The sequence below is a fragment of the Ilyonectria robusta genome (genome assembly GCF_021365365.1).
Source record: "Ilyonectria robusta strain PMI_751 chromosome Unknown BGZ61scaffold_7, whole genome shotgun sequence".
Lineage (NCBI taxonomy): Eukaryota > Fungi > Ascomycota > Sordariomycetes > Hypocreales > Nectriaceae > Ilyonectria > Ilyonectria robusta.
In genome coordinates, this window is record NW_025764441.1 from 1,581,411 (window position 1) to 1,597,790 (window position 16,380).

The 16,380-nt window shown below is 51.0% G+C and overlaps 6 protein-coding genes across 6 annotated transcripts; 4 read left to right on the top strand and 2 right to left on the bottom strand.

The window, feature by feature from the left end:
* Positions 1-752: 752 nt before the first annotated feature.
* Positions 753-2,207, top strand: BGZ61DRAFT_531259 (uncharacterized protein; the record flags this gene model as incomplete). Its single annotated transcript, XM_046253680.1, has 4 exons — positions 753-904; positions 958-1,423; positions 1,498-1,683; positions 1,743-2,207. The coding sequence occupies 4 exons, from the start codon at positions 753-755 to the stop codon at positions 2,205-2,207; spliced, it is 1,269 nt and encodes a 422-aa protein (XP_046106319.1).
* An 828-nt stretch (positions 2,208-3,035) lies between these two features.
* On the top strand, positions 3,036-6,101 carry BGZ61DRAFT_348910 (uncharacterized protein; the record flags this gene model as incomplete). The annotated part of the gene is made up of 5 exons (XM_046240110.1): positions 3,036-3,156; positions 3,221-3,275; positions 3,331-3,730; positions 4,149-4,844; positions 4,914-6,101. 5 exons carry the CDS (start codon positions 3,036-3,038, stop codon positions 6,099-6,101), a joined length of 2,460 nt encoding a protein of 819 aa, XP_046106320.1.
* A 730-nt stretch (positions 6,102-6,831) lies between these two features.
* On the bottom strand, positions 6,832-8,553 carry BGZ61DRAFT_348855 (general substrate transporter; the record flags this gene model as incomplete). Its single annotated transcript, XM_046240103.1, has 4 exons — positions 6,832-7,687; positions 7,752-7,942; positions 8,036-8,409; positions 8,472-8,553. 4 exons carry the CDS (start codon positions 8,551-8,553, stop codon positions 6,832-6,834), a joined length of 1,503 nt encoding a protein of 500 aa, XP_046106321.1.
* A 1,052-nt stretch (positions 8,554-9,605) lies between these two features.
* Positions 9,606-12,352, top strand: BGZ61DRAFT_348875 (putative glycosyl hydrolase; the record flags this gene model as incomplete). The annotated part of the gene is made up of 4 exons (XM_046240106.1): positions 9,606-9,741; positions 9,869-10,298; positions 10,371-11,214; positions 11,270-12,352. 4 exons carry the CDS (start codon positions 9,606-9,608, stop codon positions 12,350-12,352), a joined length of 2,493 nt encoding a protein of 830 aa, XP_046106322.1.
* Positions 12,353-13,193: 841 nt separating this feature from the next.
* On the top strand, positions 13,194-15,065 carry BGZ61DRAFT_449352 (Alpha/Beta hydrolase protein). The gene has a single exon (XM_046245603.1). The coding sequence runs from the start codon at positions 13,223-13,225 to the stop codon at positions 14,906-14,908; it is 1,686 nt and encodes a 561-aa protein (XP_046106323.1). The 5' UTR covers positions 13,194-13,222; the 3' UTR covers positions 14,909-15,065.
* Positions 15,066-15,380: 315 nt separating this feature from the next.
* On the bottom strand, positions 15,381-16,211 carry BGZ61DRAFT_349197 (histidine phosphatase superfamily; the record flags this gene model as incomplete). The annotated part of the gene is made up of 1 exon (XM_046240126.1): positions 15,381-16,211. One exon carries the CDS (start codon positions 16,209-16,211, stop codon positions 15,381-15,383), a length of 831 nt encoding a protein of 276 aa, XP_046106324.1.
* Positions 16,212-16,380: the final 169 nt, after the last annotated feature.

Consider the following 16,380-nt stretch of genomic DNA (forward strand, 5'->3'; position numbering starts at 1 on the left):
GCTTGGTTGCTAAGCGGTTGCTAACTGTGACCCGACTTGATTACTACTCATTAGAGCCACGCTCCCACCCTTGACAGCTTAGGCCTTTCGGTGACGGTTTGAGAAAGACTGGCATCCGAGAGCTTGCAGAATGACTAGAGACAGAGGCGACACCATGTTGGCCTCGAGTCTGACAAGAAAACACAATCAAGATCAGATAGATATGTACTGTCCAGATTGCAGCATATCGGACTTGGTTCAAATAATCCAATGGAGGAAGAAGACTATGCAGGTGTTATTGATGTCGCAAACACCTGGAGCTCGTACCACGCTACCGAATATTGGTTTCATGGGGGCACATTGGTGGCGAGCTAGCGTTTCTTTCATCGTAAGATCTCTTTGGCGACCCAAGAACTGCCGAACACGAATATTTGCCGATGACCCAGCCGAGGGCTAATGTGGTAGCCCTTATTCATTGGCTCTGTTCGGCTTCGGCACTTGACAATCCAATGTGAGGGAGACAGACGCTCATTTCCAATCAGGGTAGTGATCCGGAAGTCCCGACATTGGAGAAGGCTTGCATTCACAATATAAAAACGCAATATTGCACATGGACGACGAAAAGCTACGCATTTTTACGTATACAGCACAATTCCACCGCCCAGATACTCACTACACGTTGAAAGAGCACATCAGCGACCAACGATAGCACGAAGTCTGCCATTTTATCACTGCGAATTCAATTACACGCAATCACGCGACCTTCCAAGATCATGCCTCAGAACCCAAGAAAACCTTTTGAAGTTGCCATTATCGGCGGTGGCATAGCGGGAATAACTCTGGCAATCTCCCTTCTCGAACGGAATGTGCCCTGCGTCATCTACGAGCAAGCCCACACGTTTGGCGAGGTTGGTGCTGGTCTTGGGTCAGTCCTAATGCACTTCGCGCCATGACTGTGTGCGATCCAAGCGTATCTAGGGCTTTTGATAAGGTGGTCAGTGGCAACATGTGGGAGTCCAAGAAGGGTATCCTGTTCGAATTCCTCGACGGTATGGATGACACGACCGACATCACACCTCGATTCACCATCAGAAACTCCGTGGGGTTGCGGGGCTGTCACCGTGGTCATTTAGTGAATGAATTATTGAAGCTTTTGCCGAACGATGTGACTCGCTTCAACAAGCAGTTGGAGCGCATCGAGGAACCACAAAGCCACAGCTCGGGCAAATTGCGAATGGTCTTTCGTGACGGCACCGTGGCCGAAGCTGACGCTATCATTGGGTGTGATGGAATCAAATCTCAGATGCGCGAGATTGTTGTTGGCCAAACTGATCCATCCGCCAAATGTTCCTATACGTACAAGTACGCATACAGAGGAATGGTTCCGATGAATCAGGCGGTGGAGGTACTGGGAGAGGAAAGAGCTGTCAACGCCACTATTTGGGTCAGTCATTCATCATTCCAGGGGTTGCCTACTATCGAAAAAGATCCCTCTAGGGAAACTAACCAACTGATTAGACGGGTAAAGATATGCATATGGTGACCTATCCGGTTGCCCACGGAACTGTCTGCAACGTCGTTGCCTACCGCTCGAGCACCAGTGACTGGCCGAGCGACAATCAGTTGACTTTTCCTGCTCAGAAAGGGGATTTGCTGGAGGATTTCAAGGGCTTCCGACCGATGCTGCTCAGATTCATGGAAATGGTTAGAAATCTTGATCGCGTGAGCCAACCTACAACTCCCCTCCCAACAAAACCTCTCAGCTTGTGTCATCAGAATTTAACGGGGAGCAGTGGGCCATGTTCGACCTGGGAGACTACCCTGTCCCGACTTTTGCCAAGGGTCGAATGTGCATCATTGGGGATGCAGCCCATGCGACCACACCGCACCATGGCGCAGGCGCAGGATTGTGTTTCGAGGATGCCGCTGTGCTTGCATCGCTTCTAGCTGACGACAAGGTGCAAACAAGCACTGATATTGAAGCCGTATTTGCTGCATTCGACACGAGTAGACGAAAGAGGTCGCAGTGGGTCGTCCAGAAGTCCAGACGGGGAGGCGACTTGTACGAGCTCCGAACGGAGGTTGGAAACGACGTTCAGAAGATGGCTCAAGAGCTGAGGGAAATTTTGGCTGTCATTTGGGACTTTAGTATTGAAGATGCTATCGGGGAAGCCCTAGATGATCTGAGAAACTGTCTGGTTGTCAAGGCTGAACGAGCAAACATCTAGGGCGATTTCGGAAAAGGGCTGGGAGACCGATGTCGGGTAGTATTTAGCAAGATATCGCGTAACTTGGATCCGTATGCGTGCATTGCTTATTCGATTGCACCACTACGACGGCCTACTAGCAAGCACTGTAATACAATCGACCTTGTTTCCTCCAATATCCCTTTCGCCGAGGCCACAGTGGAAGACTACCTCGCCACCAGCTCCGACCATTATCTCTCAGCACTGCAATCCCTCTACGACCGAAGCTGTCGAATATCCCGACTAACCAAAAAGCTTCGCAAAGAAGGTGACGACGAGAGAGCACCATTTATGGCGGTCCAACAGGTTCCCAGAGCCCTACCTCCCGCTGAACCTCAAGGCCACTCTAAAGTGCCCTAAGGATTCAGCACTGGCTCGCAGTGCGGTCCCCTGTAAATTACAGTGGCCACATTCCCGGCTCCACTGGGCTCGTCCACTTCTAGGTCCGCTCTAGGGTTTGCCACAGCTACAGTAGGGCCTATCTGACTTCTAGGAAGAATCTCTGTTGAAAGAAAACGCGATATCCCTCCCTTGTGAACTCTCTACCCTCCCCTTTTAATCCCCGAGATCTCCCTGACCGCCTGTCACATCGATCGGCATGTTTCTTATTGCTTTGTATGTGTCTTCTGAAAACCATGGCTGAGACACGTCAAGATCTACTAGCACTCCCCCACTTTCCGGGTGCGGGGTGATCTAGAATAAACACGATGCGTCTTCTCTCCTCAATTTCGCCATTGTTTCTTTCGTTTAGCACCCCAAGGAAAAGCAAAAGAAGCCTCCTTTGTGCGACCTCAGACAATAGATGTCATGATGGATTCATCTCGCAAGCCATCATATGAGACCCAATCTTCAGGAGCCGGTCGGTATCAGTGTACCCAGTGTCAGCGAACTTACACCCGCGTGGACCATCTTGCGCGTCATGTCCGATCGCGTATGAACCCACGCCCAAGCTCTTCATTACCATCCAATTGCTTGATGCTAACCTTGACGTCTAGACCTTCAGGAACGGCCCTTCCAGTGCCAGACGTGCCAGAAATGTTTCGGGAGAGCGTAAGTAGATCCCCCACCGCAGTTTCGTCCCTGTCCATGCTGACAAGCTGTCCAGGGATCTCCTCAAGCGACATATGCAGTTGCACGGAGAAGACAGGAGCAACAGAAAGAGAACAAGGCTCATTGGTCCGTACCACCCGCGGGAGAGCAGAGTCTCGGAGGCCTGTCAAGCCTGTGCCACTGCAAAAGTCAGGTGTGACGATGACAAGCCGTGCATGCGATGCCGGCAGCTTCAGATTCGGTGTGAATTCTCTCGCCCACCTCAAGCGACCCGGACAGCGATTAAAGGTCCGACAACAAGGAAAAGTAAGTGCTGTAGAGAGATACTCGTTCCCTATTCCTCGATCAATCTCCTGACATTCCATGAATGCAGCGCAAGAACCCACTCAGCTTGCTCTGTGCGGGCTCGCAGACCAAGAACCTCCGGGAATTTTGGAGCACTCAAGAGCTTCCCAGTCACTAGCTCCCTCAGCAGCAGGTTCGAATAATACGCCAGGTCGGATAGCCCTTGTACCCCCGTATATTCCTTTTGCTTATCATTGGTTTGCAGAGCATCTGGCCAGAGACTCGTATTCGTCGTTGGAGGACACCACGGACTGGGATATTACGCCCCTCTCAGATAACCAGTTTTCCGACTTCCTTCGCGACGTAATGGCAACTCCAGATACGGGCACCGCAGGCACGAACGACGAAACAAGCTGGCCGAACCCGGACTTTCGCCAGTGGGATGTACTTGACTTTAACATGCATGGCGATGCCGAGCTTGATTGGCCGAGGGCTTCATTCCCAAATCATTTGTACGACAGAGGTGTCTCAGATATCCAGTGGCCATGGCTCGATAGTCTGCACGCACATCATCCGCCTCAACAGCAGCCGCATCTTTCGGAGGTGCACCTGGTCGAAGAACACTTACCGAGATCAGGACAACTGGCTCCCAACCGTGTCACACCGAAAAGGCAAGCAGGTGTAGGTGTTGAAGCCTTTCAAAAGTCTTCGCTGTCACGGTGGCTGCCGAGTCAGCAAGACAACACTGCAACACACATGAACCAGCTATCCATCGGGGCAGAAGAAGCCGAAGCTTCATATAATCGCTTGTCTCAGGAGCATCGAGTTCTGAGCGAGCCCTTGACTGCAACCGCCAGTAATAGGCTGTTAGCGGTGATACTGAGCACCTGCGATGCTGAGAAAGGCGCCGCCATTGCTGCGGCCTTCCCTCCACGCCAGCATTTAGCGAAGCTGGTTCAGAACTACATGACACAAAACCGGGACATGTCCGCGACTTTCGTCCATGCACCGACTTTCTGTCCGAATAGAGAGAGGCCAGAGCTTCTTGGTGCCGTCATCGCCGCCGGTGCGGTCCTGTCGGATAGTAGGTCGTTGCAGGAATTCGGTCTCGCCATCCAAGAGGCGCTCAGTTTGGTGGTTCAAAAACGATGCGAGAAGTCGAATACCGTCACAAGGGAATTATGGCTCCTGCAAACTCTGATGTTCGAGATTGAGATTGCTCTTTGGAGCGGAAGCAAGCGCAAGATGGAAATCGCCGAGAGCCAGACGCATGTATTGTTCACGGTAAGTCAAGAGCCCAGTCCGCAACCATGACGGGTCTCGCATACTGACGAACTCTCTCTCGCATTCCAGATGCTACGTCGCAGTGGAAGATTTCAGAAATGCCAAAAACCCATCCCCGCCCCTCTGTCCCAGGATTCCGGAGCGGTACTACGCCAAAAATGGATCACTTGGATGCAACAAGAGTCCTACAAGCGATTGTCGTTCTACGCCTTCTTGTTGGATCAGCAGCTTTCAATGGCCTTGCTTGTCAGTCCTCAAATATCCTATGCCGAAATGCTACTGCCCTTGCCTGAATCGAACGAACTTTGGACTGCGGAGGACGCCGAGCAGTGGAAGAGTATCTATCTGAAGCTCCCCGCCCGACCGGTAGAACAGCTTAACCTTTCCATGGTGAGCCTTCTACAAAAGCCACTGGAAATCTCTTCTCTACCGAATTCCTACGACTTGCGCCTCTCTACACTGATTGTGCTCCACGGCTTGTGGGGCATGATTTGGGAATGCACCCAGCTTACGTCCGTCCTCCGCAGTGGCCTCAGCCATAGCAGCGCTGCTGCAACGCTCCACCAAGACCTCTGTCAGGCGCTCGATAGCTTGCTTATGGCTGTGACAGAAGTTGAAGAAGCTCAGACACCTGAGGTTTACCTGATGTTGGGGTTGCTCACGATATACCTCCACGTATCTCTCGAAAAGGTCCAGTTATTTGCAGGTAAAGAAGATTTAGAGGAGGCCCGACGCGTGCTCCCGCTCTTGCAGGAATGGGCAACGCTTCCGAGTGCTCGGCATGCAATCTGGGGTGCAGGCCAGGTGCTCCGCGCTGCAAAAGCATTCCCTGTCCGACAGCTGAGAAACTTTTACGCAATTGCCGTCTATCACGCTGGCCTGACCTGCTGGGCGTATGGGCTCATCTCTCTGAAGAATGAGTCACGAGGAAGTGATGCACAGAGAACGCATTTAAACTCACCTGCTACCACCATATGGCTAGATGGACCTGACACAAGCGATGTTAGACGTTTTATTGCTCTTGGCCGCGGTTCTCCCAGCGTAGGCTACCGGCAGAGTGGCGAAGTGCCATCCACAGGAATTGCATCTCTGTCTGACCCTGTGGCTCTTATGGGGGTTGTATTGGGTATACTGCAAAACAATATAGAGCAGCAGACAGGTAGTGCTTCGATACCACCTCTGGTAGAGAACCTGATTCAGCTTATTACAGACCTGGGAGAGGCGGGTTTAATTGCTATAAGTAACCTAGCTTACTAGGTATAAGTATACGGGCTCAAAATATATTACAGGATTTGAATGCGTTCTAATTTACATTATTCGTCAGAATAGTGGACATTTTGCTGTTGCTGTGGATAGTATGGCTCTGAAGCTCTACGCACTTATGACAAAAATCTGGCGTATGCGAGCTTCATGACCTTGCCCTTATTCCTGAGGGTTATATTTCAGGGCAGAACTCTGTCTTACTTTACTTGTCAGACCTTTTCTCAAATAGACACCAGGCTCGATGACCAGGATTAATGAATTCATTGTTGTGAAAGGTGGACAAGCGTCAATTACCCCATCATATGTCCTCCCCACCATGTGGTCCCGAGACCGTGGTGGGGCCGGCTCTATGATACGGCCCCACGTCTAATCTTGTGATAGCCGCTCCAATCGCTATGCTTCCCTGACTTAACTTTCGAAGAACAACCATATCTTGAGATATCTTGAAACAGAGGGAACCTGGACACAAGATTAATGAGACAAGTAGAGTGATTGAACCTATCAAGACCCCTATTGGCTGTTGTGTTTCTCTACGACCTTGACGAGACTCAGAGATTGGGTTTTAATAATACTTTGGTCATGCATGAATGTACTCATACTGCAACTGACCTGTTGGGCCCGGAAACACAAGGGGGCAGAGCTATCATGGTTTGGGCCTAAGCCAAAGTTCTCAGGATGATGACCACGGGGCAAAATACACCTAGCCCCTGACAGCACAGTGCTCTCACGTAGCAGCAGCTCGAGCCTGATCCTTCATAGTCTGGAATTGACGCGAAGGCACTCGATTCTCAAACATCCAGTCCACTTCTGCGACGCTGAGACCCTTCGTTTCAGGCACGATCCAAAAGGCAGCCGCGAGATAGACAGTCGCCAAGCCTCCGTACACAAATCCCGTCCTTGCACCTAGATTTGCGGCGTCGATGTTGTAGATATATGGCGTAATGAAAGAGAAGACCCATTGGAATATGGCGTTGGAGACAACTGCGATCGACTGGGTCTTGGCTCGCAGTCGGTAGGTAGACAGCTCGGCGGTCAGCGCCCAACCAGCTGATAGGAAAGAGACCACGCCCCAGGCAATCAGGAGGTTCATCATGACGGCGATAGACCAAACCGCCCCGATCCCGGAGACGTAATAGAGACCACCAATGACGAAAAGTAAGACGGCGGAGACGAGAGGGCCGGAGAGAAACAAGCCGCGGCGTCCCACCTTTTCCAACACTGTCCAGCTTGCAACGACTAGGCAAATGGAGAAAGCGAAGCCTCCGATGCCAATGTCGAATGTATGCTCCACAGGAAGGCCAGCGATAAGGAGGAAATAGATGTTTTGCGTCAACAACTGAGCGCCGCAAACATTAAGTCCCGAAATGATGAAGATGACGGAGAGAGTCCGCCGAAGGTCGGTTCCCTTGAAACAGTCGAGATATCCTCCAGCTGCGACCTCATGGCCGGAATTCTCGTGTCGAATCATGCCGACGAGGTGTGCGAACCGTGCGTCGATAGAATTGGTACTGCCGTAAATGGTAGTAATTGCCTTTTTGGCCTCTTCCAGTCGGCCTTTATTGATCAGGTATACAGGAGACCTATGATAGTCGCGTCAACATCGCGTTCTCGGGCTTTGTCGTCGGGCCAAGGTGTAATGCTTACTCAGGAACAAATGGAAACACCAACACAAGCACTGCAGCCAAGGGCCACTGGATTGCAAAGGCGGTCTTGAAGGCCCGAGGACGCATGTCGGCGATCAGCGCGCGTATAATGCCGAGTCCCAACATCTGCATGCATGTTTGGAAGAGAATCAAAGATGACTGGATGATTCCACGTAGGCGAGCAGATGATATCTGATGAATACAGCGGCGTGTTAGTTGCAAGTTCTCGGTGACACAACTAGAAGTGTGCATATAGGACTGGTGCAGTGACAGATCAAGACTCACCTCGGATGCCCAGGCAGTCGCAACGGCAAAAAGAGCCCCGATTGCCAGGCCGTTGAGCATTTTGCCAGCTAGTAACGTTCCTCTACTATTTGCAGCGAACTGGACCGCGACACCTGCGACAGAGAAGATTGCCAGGCCAACCACTGTCCACTTGCGACCCACACGGTCCATGACGAAGCCAATCCCAAATCCACCCAGAGCTTGTGCCAGGCCGGTCATGGCCGTCCAGAGCGAAGTCCATACAGATGGCAGGTATGTTTGTCCGTCGGGGGTGGTGTCTCCAAAATATAGGGTGAAGGCTGGCATCGCGATTGATGCTCCGTTGATGATGCCATCGTATCCGAAGCAGGCTCCAACAAGGAACGCAGCAGAGGCTGGATTCGATGACTATATTTCAGCATTTCGCATCCCGGCTCTTCAAATTGAGCATGCTTACCGTAGCAGAGCATGCGCCATTGCGCCCAGCACGCCTGCCAGAGTGTCATGTCGCGCTCGGAATTGAGAAGCTGGGCACCCATCTCGGTTTCGGCAGGGCCGAGACCCATCATGTCGAGGGTGGCCTCTGTATGCTCTGCACAGGGCTTATTGTCGTCGTATTTATCCATGTCTGATTGAGCTTGAGTGAAGTGATTCCAAGCATCCAGGAGTCTTTCCAGAGCAGTGCGAACGGTGGTTATTTATGGAAACCAGGAGGTCATTTGTTGGGGCGTGTCAAGCAAAACAGCACCAATGCAATCAACGTCGATGGTTTTATTGCCACAGACCAGGGCCGCTTGAAGCTAGAGCAGGGAAGATGAATACGTTACTACTTTCCAACCGAGTGGCCGTTTCTGGGCGCTAGCTGTCGTATACCTCCAATCCAACCCGGATTCATGGGGCAAGATTCTGAAGGATTCCGGGGAAAAGCTGGGGGAAGCCATGCACGGCTGGGGTTCATAGAGTCTTCCCTGGTGGTTTGACATGGCGGTAGACAACAAGCACCCAGTACGAATTGTGTGGGGCGGGAAGTGGTCGACCACAACCAGTGCTACTCCAGACTAGTTACTTACAGTCCCGGAAGGTGGCGACTCTTTAGGCTCATTACTTAACCCTGGACAGCCTCTTAGAGGTCGCTCGCTGAGCCGACCCATGATATCTTGCCTTTGTGGGGCGGGAAGTGGTCCAACACTAAGTTAAGTTAGGTGATATAGCGCCTGGTGAACCACTTCCCGAGTCAGCTGCCGGATCGTTAGTCCATCTATCCATCTTGAACTGCAGCGTCGCTCGCTTACTGCGCCAGGTTTGTCTCATGTGGAGCGGGAAGTGGTTCAAAACTACGCGCGTAATATCCCTCCCTTAGTGGGGACGATGGTACTGAGGTACAGTCTGACAGTCAAAGGGATGCAAGTGCGAGTACGGAGTATTCATGAATATTTCAGCACCCATATAGTCCTTCTATCCCTCCATAAACCATGTGTAAAAGCTTTAAACCTGCTCTTCTATTCGTTGCATCAACTGTTAAGCAAACGCGAACGAGTGCCACATTGTCTAAATCATGCCTTTCAGCCCGCCTCTCACGGACAGAGTGTCAATGGTCCACGATGCCGAAAAGATACAAACCCAATTAAAGCAGTTGTCCTTGGAGGAGAAGGTAAGTCTGCTTTCCGGCTCTGGATTTGCTACGACTGCGGCAATCCCTCGACTTGGAATACCTTCTTTGAAAGTAAGTGTAATAGTCATTTTAGCCAAATGCTTGTGGAATTTTAGGCTTTACTGAGTAAGTGGTGTGCCAGCTGGCTGAAGGGGTAAACGGTGTGAAGGATGCCCTCGCTATCGACTCTGGTGATTCCGTAGTAGATGTCCTGGCAGGAGGAGGCCCTACGACAGTCTGCTTCCCAAGCACTTCCTGCTTCGGCGCGACATGGAACATCGACCTGATACGCCGTCTCGGTGAGGCACTTGGTAGCCAAGCAAAGTTCAAAGACGTTGCAACTATTATGGGCCCTGGGGTGAATCTGCACCGAGACCCTCGTTGTGGCCGTAACTTCGAGTACTTCAGCGAGGATCCGTTTCTTACAGGCTGCCTCGGGGCGGCCTTAATCAACGGTATTCAGAGTCACGGAGTAGGTGCTTGCGCGAAGCATTTCGTTGCGAATGACGCCGAAAACTACCGAAGATCGTATAATGTTTTGGATCCATCCGGAGGCAAGGCTCTGCGGGAGCTTTATCTGGCTGCATTTCAAGAAGTGCTCGTTCACTCGAACCCTGTAGCGATCATGACTTCGTAAGTACGACATTTTTCACTCCATCATTCATCTATCTGATGGGTCACAATATGTCTGACTGTTCACTCAAGCTACAACAAGGTCGAAAACTTTCACACCTCTGAAACTCCACTACTGGCTGAAGTCATACGTGGTGAGTGGGGATACGACGGCGCTATTCAGTCAGATTGGTTTGGAACCGTTTCAACGGTACCATCTATCCTGGCAGGGCAGGATTTAGAGATGCCCGGTCCTTCCATTTTCCGCGGTCCGCGTTTGATGAAAGCTGTCAGAGATGGACTCGTATCAGAGGGACAGATTGATCAGCGAGCAACAAAGATGCTCGAGTGGATTGACAAAGTTACACAACGGTCCACGAAGCTACCCTTGTCTCAGGACGATTCAGTGGCGGTGGCCAGACAAGTTGCTGCAGAAGGCGTCGTCCTACTGAAGAATGAGGGCGCAGTTCTGCCACTTGATCCAAAAACACCGAGCAGAATAGCTGTCATAGGTCTGCCAGCCGTTGACCCTCCTGTGGGTGGTGGAGGCAGCTCTTTGGCACCTCCTCAGTATGTTCGAAATGCCTGTGACGCCATCAAGGCCGCACACATCGATCCGCATCTAGTTCGATACGGAGGTGGTGTTCGTTGCAATAAGATCCTCCCAACTATCCCAGCAGACCGGATCTCAACTCCTGATGGACTACAAGGTGTTAGCGTCGCCTACTACAACAACTCTTCCCCTTCAACGCCCGTTTTCACCGAACCCCAGAGGCGAGCCCAGGTTATGATGCTAGGATGGCTTGCGCCTGGTTTGGATGAATCTGGTGGATTTCGCTACGAAATCAAGACCACATTTATCCCAGAATCAACGGGTAATCACTCCATAGGTGTTCGATCAACAGGGGCATACCGGCTGTTCATCGACGAATCTGAGGTAAGAGCCCCTTAATTTCCGGCTCAACGCATGTCGCTAATAGACAATCACTTAGATTCTCTCGGCTCCATCACCCAGCTGCAATGCTGAAACATTCCTCTTCACGCCACACAAATTAGAGACGTCAATCGTATTCCCCATGAGCTCAGGACAGTCATACTCTATCCGTCTTGTAGTGCAGTCCTGGAAGTCAACAGTTCAAAAGGCAAATGAACCCAGTCCGCACATGACGGAGTTATGTTTTCAGACGGAAAATGCTGATGATCAGGCAATCACGGAAGCGGTCTCACTTGCGAGAGACTCTGACGTTTCTATTGTCTTCGCAGGCCGTAACAGCCAGCATGAAGGTGAAGGTTCGGACATGGAGAACATCAGTCTGCCAAATAGGCAAGAGGCCCTTATACGTGCTGTGGCAGCTGCCAGCAAGAAGACTATCGTGGTGCTTTACAGCGGCGGCCCTTTCGATGTGTCCGCATTTGTAGGGTCCGTGGATGCCATCATTCACGCGCACTACTTGGGTCAAGAAGGAGATCTTTCACTTGCTGATATTCTCTACGGGAAGATCAACCCCAGCGGCAAATTGGCGACCACATGGCCGATGCAGTTGGAAGACGTTGCTACTTTCGGAAATTTTCCCGCATCGATGAACCCCGACGGTCAACCCGAGATAACTCTTCAGGAAGGTATCGAGTTTGGTTACAGATGCCAACACCTTGTCCCTCCTCGCTACCCTTTTGGTTACGGCCTCTCCTACACCGTCTTCCAATTTTCCGATCTAGCTATCGAACCGACTCATATCGATACCGCAAAAGAATATTCGGAAGCTGTTATCAGCGTCAGGGTTACAAATACAGGTCCCAGGACCGGTGCCGAAGTGGTGCAAGTATATGTTCAGCCTTCCGGAGCTTCGGGACGGTCACCCAAAATCCTGAAGGGTTTCTCCAAGGTCTTGCTTGAGCCTGGTACATCATCAGAGCAGAAGATTAAGATCAACATACGCCAGGCATTGAGCTCTTGGGATACACAGTTGAAGAAGTGGCGGCTCGACTCAGGTGCCTACCGCGTTAGTATTAACGGATATACTGCTGAAGAAGCGACAATAAATGTTGGTGAACAGGTTACATGGCTTGGTTTGTAAGAGGAGTTAGTGAGGGAATCTTTGAGCTTAGATTGGTACTACTCAATATGGACTGCATTTGCTCACAGAGAGGCGGTGTGTAAATATATAGAAAAGTGGAGGAGGGGTAACAGACTGCTTTCCGGACTATTGCCAAATTTCCCAACAATCTGATTTCATATTTCTACCACATTTGAGTATCTAGAAACGTATGCATGTTTGCCGGGGCTGGGGATGATGTTGGCGTTATCAACCCAACATCCGGACTGACACTTGGAACAATTTGTGTTGGGGAAGGAGAAAATCGTTCCGTGAGCCTGGCTTTTGGAGATCATGAGCTTTAGATTGTGAGTAGAGGAGGTGTTTATCACGTTTCTAGGGTTCACGAAAAGCTAGCTCGACGATGGTAGACAAGGTTAGTCTTGGAGGAATACAACCCCTGCTCATAGTTGCATTATCACCAAAAATGGAAGGTTTTACGACTATCATTTGGCGTCAGACAGTAAATACTCTCGTGCCAAGGCCCATATCGCTACGGCATTCAGATTTGCACTCCGGCATCTAACCTTCGGCCTCGCGTTCCCAACCAAACCCCTAGGCCACTCGCCGATAGCTGTTATTGGCGTCGCATGATATCATTTCTCCACTTCCGCAAACTATGTAGATGTAACCTGCCTTTTCCGACTACTTATTCCCGTTCGAGCCGCCTTGACCGAGATTTAAACCGAATTGCAGGGAATAATGGCGAATACAATGGCACAATAGTGGGATCGGAGTGAACCATTGGCGTGCGGGGTAACAAACTGCCGATTGTGATCTCCTGACGAGAGAGACACAAATTTCTGGTGAATAAATACTTCGAGAATTCTATTTACCTGCCTATTTGCTCCAATGGAACGATATGCGGCAGCCATGATGAGACTTCTAAAGCCAATAAGCGCCGTTCTTGCTGCGTCGCAGATTTCGTTCTCTCATGCCACCAGCAACTCGGAAAAGCCAATCAAGCTCGACGGCTATGGAAAGTTTTCGGGAACCGTCCTGAATACTACCTACAGCAATCAGGAACTCCCTAAGCCCGTTGACGCTTGGCTTGGTATCGACTATTCCACACAACCAACTGGAGACGGTCGGTTTAGCCCGGTAGACTGGCCTGCGCCCTTCAAGGGCGTCAAGTCCGCAGCCTCATACGGCAAGGTGTGCATCCAAGAGGCATCGTCAAGCCTCCCAGTCGAAATCCAAGATGAAGCTTGTCTCAACTTCAACGTCTACCGAACGCAAGGCGTACCCTTGAGCCAGAAGCTGCCCGTTCTTGTCTGGATTCACGGAGGGGCTTTCTACGCTGGGAGCTGGAAGAGTTTTGACGGCGCTGCCTTTGTGGCTTCTTCTCGCGTCCCGATTGTCGTGGTGACGTTCCACTACCGCGTCAACTCGTTGGGATTTTTGCCATCTGCGCTCTTCGAAGACGAAGGTCTGCTGAACCTTGGTATTCGCGACCAGCATCAATTCCTCCACTTCGTCCAGAAGCACATCAAGTCCTTTGGAGGGGATCCAAAAGCCGTCACCCTCGGAGGACGCTCTGCTGGCGGCCACTCCGTGGGGATTCACTATTTCCACAACTACGGCAAGGAATCCAAGCAATTGTTTGCACGAGCCATCCACCAATCCGGCTCTGTCACGTCCAGAGCTTTTCCCAATGCGAGCTACCCGCTCTACCAGACTCAATACGCCGAATACTTGGCCTACCTTGGATGCGATGAGGAATACGACAACGAGTCGACTCTCGCTTGCCTTCGCAGCGCCGACGTGGATTCGATTCGAACCATCAGCAGCAAGATTTACAACGACTATGACCCAGTATTAACGTGGCCGTTTCAGCCTGTGCATGGTGGCTTCTTGTTTGAGAAGCCAGGCTCGCAATCTGGTTATGACGGCACCTTTTTCCACGTCCCAACAATCAGCTCGACCACCACTGACGAAGGGAAGTTTTACGTGCCCGGAGACCTGGAAACCAACAAGGAGTTCTTGGATTATCTACACAACATTTCTCCCGCTCTAAATGCCAAGGATATTGCCCTCCTGGAATCCTTATATGCTGATCCTGCGACTGACCCGACATCACCCTTTGCCAACTCGCCAAACAGCACGCAGTATAACCGCATAGCAGCAGCTTGGAGCGATTACGCATACATCTGCCCTGGTCAGGAGACGTCGTATCGGACGTCCACCGCCGGCGTTCCCACGTGGAAGCTCCGTTTCAACACGCCCAACAATGTCCCCGCTTGGCAGGGAATCCCGCACACATCTGATACAAGGTACACTTGGGATGAGCCTACGGCTCAGTACCCTGAGATCAGCCACCTCTACCACGGATACCTCTCTAGCTTTGTAGCAAGTGGAGATCCTAATAAATACAGATACCCTGGGAGTCCGAAGTGGCCTCAGTATGAGGGAGATGCAAATGAGCCAAAGCAGCTAGTCGTGCAGCCAAAGGGAACACAGGTCGAGAAGGATACCATTAGAAAGGAGGCTTGCCTTTTCTGGAGAGATTCTGATCGAGCTACTAGATTAAATAAATAGTTTCCTCGACGGCATAATAATAGGGCATATGTCTTTAGAGACACTCATTAGTATCACTGACTTTCAACGAGCACGATAAGTTACTTAACATATGGGTCTGGTTAGAAGTAAATAGAAGTATCACTAGTCCCTGACATATAGTCACATGGGTTTCCACACATCTGATATAAGGTACACTTGGGATAAGCCTACAGCTCAGTACCCTAAGATCAGCTATATATACTATCAAGAGGTTAGGGTGCCCTAGTACACACATACCCAGAGGGGGGACTGGAAGCTCAACAGTAAAAAAAAGACACCGACAATACTATCAACAATAGTACTGGAGGTATTCAAGAGGCTGAAGTGGTGTTATCTGACTTTTTTTTTCTGCCAACGTTTTTGTGGAAGTCGTGGATTGATTCCCCAACCTGAAGGTCGAGCACTCCGTCCTCGTAGAGGAAGAGCGCAACGGCTGTCATATAGCATTCCATCATGCAATAACACTCGTTTCGAGATCCAGTCCTATTCTGTCGGGTCTTTGCAGCCCCTGGTTTTCCCAATTCTCCATCGCCTGCTCAAATAGCACCGCCTGCTCTTCCCCAGCCGGCATAGGATTGCCCTTTCCCCTCCTCAGTCGACTGTCCATCGTCTCAGTGAGCCTAGCCTCCACATCTGTATCATTCACCACGTCCTGCTTGAATACGTAGGACCGGGTCTCGCAGTTCCGCCATCCCGTCCCAGGGTTCAGCCATGAGTCCTCCCAATCATCGGTGAAGTAGTGCAGGAAACCCCCGTGCGTTACGAGCGCAACTTGAGGGTCTGTATCGCCTTGCTCGATCAGTTGGCGGATCTTCTGTCGGATAAAAATGCGGGCGTCGCGGGCGCGGGCTGCTATGGCGTTGCTTTCTGGGCTGTAGTGAGTCCCTAAAGCTTTCACGATCCAGCCGTCCTTGACTAGAGAGAGGTCGACGGGCCACTTGCTCTCAGCTACCACTCTGCGGAGGACTGATGGATCAGTTCCAATGTCGCACGGGTCATCCGAGGTTTCTTGAGCGTCAGGGATGGCAATTATCTCAGGGTGACACTTGCTGCTGGCCGTGAGGGCTGGTTGAAACACTAGATGGGCAGATTGGAGTGTTCGGCTAAGCGGAGAAGCAAGGACAAGAGATATCTTTGACTGGTCTGAGAAGGCCGTCTTGCGCAAAGCTATGCTCTGCTCTTCACCCAAGGGAGTCAGGTGAGGATCAGGAAGAGTGTAGCATCCGACACCAACGTTGTGAAAGCCCTGTCCATGGCGGACACAATGTATCACTGGTGACATTGTGAGATGTGTAGAAGTAGAGAAGACTTGTTTGGTAGAGATGTGTAATATAGAATGATGCAAAGAGTCTAGCTACTGGCAAGATCGCAGTTCATAAGATATAGACACCGGTCTGGGAGCGGCATGATGAAGTTGAGCTTCTAGTCATCAATGCCATTGCAAGAAATAC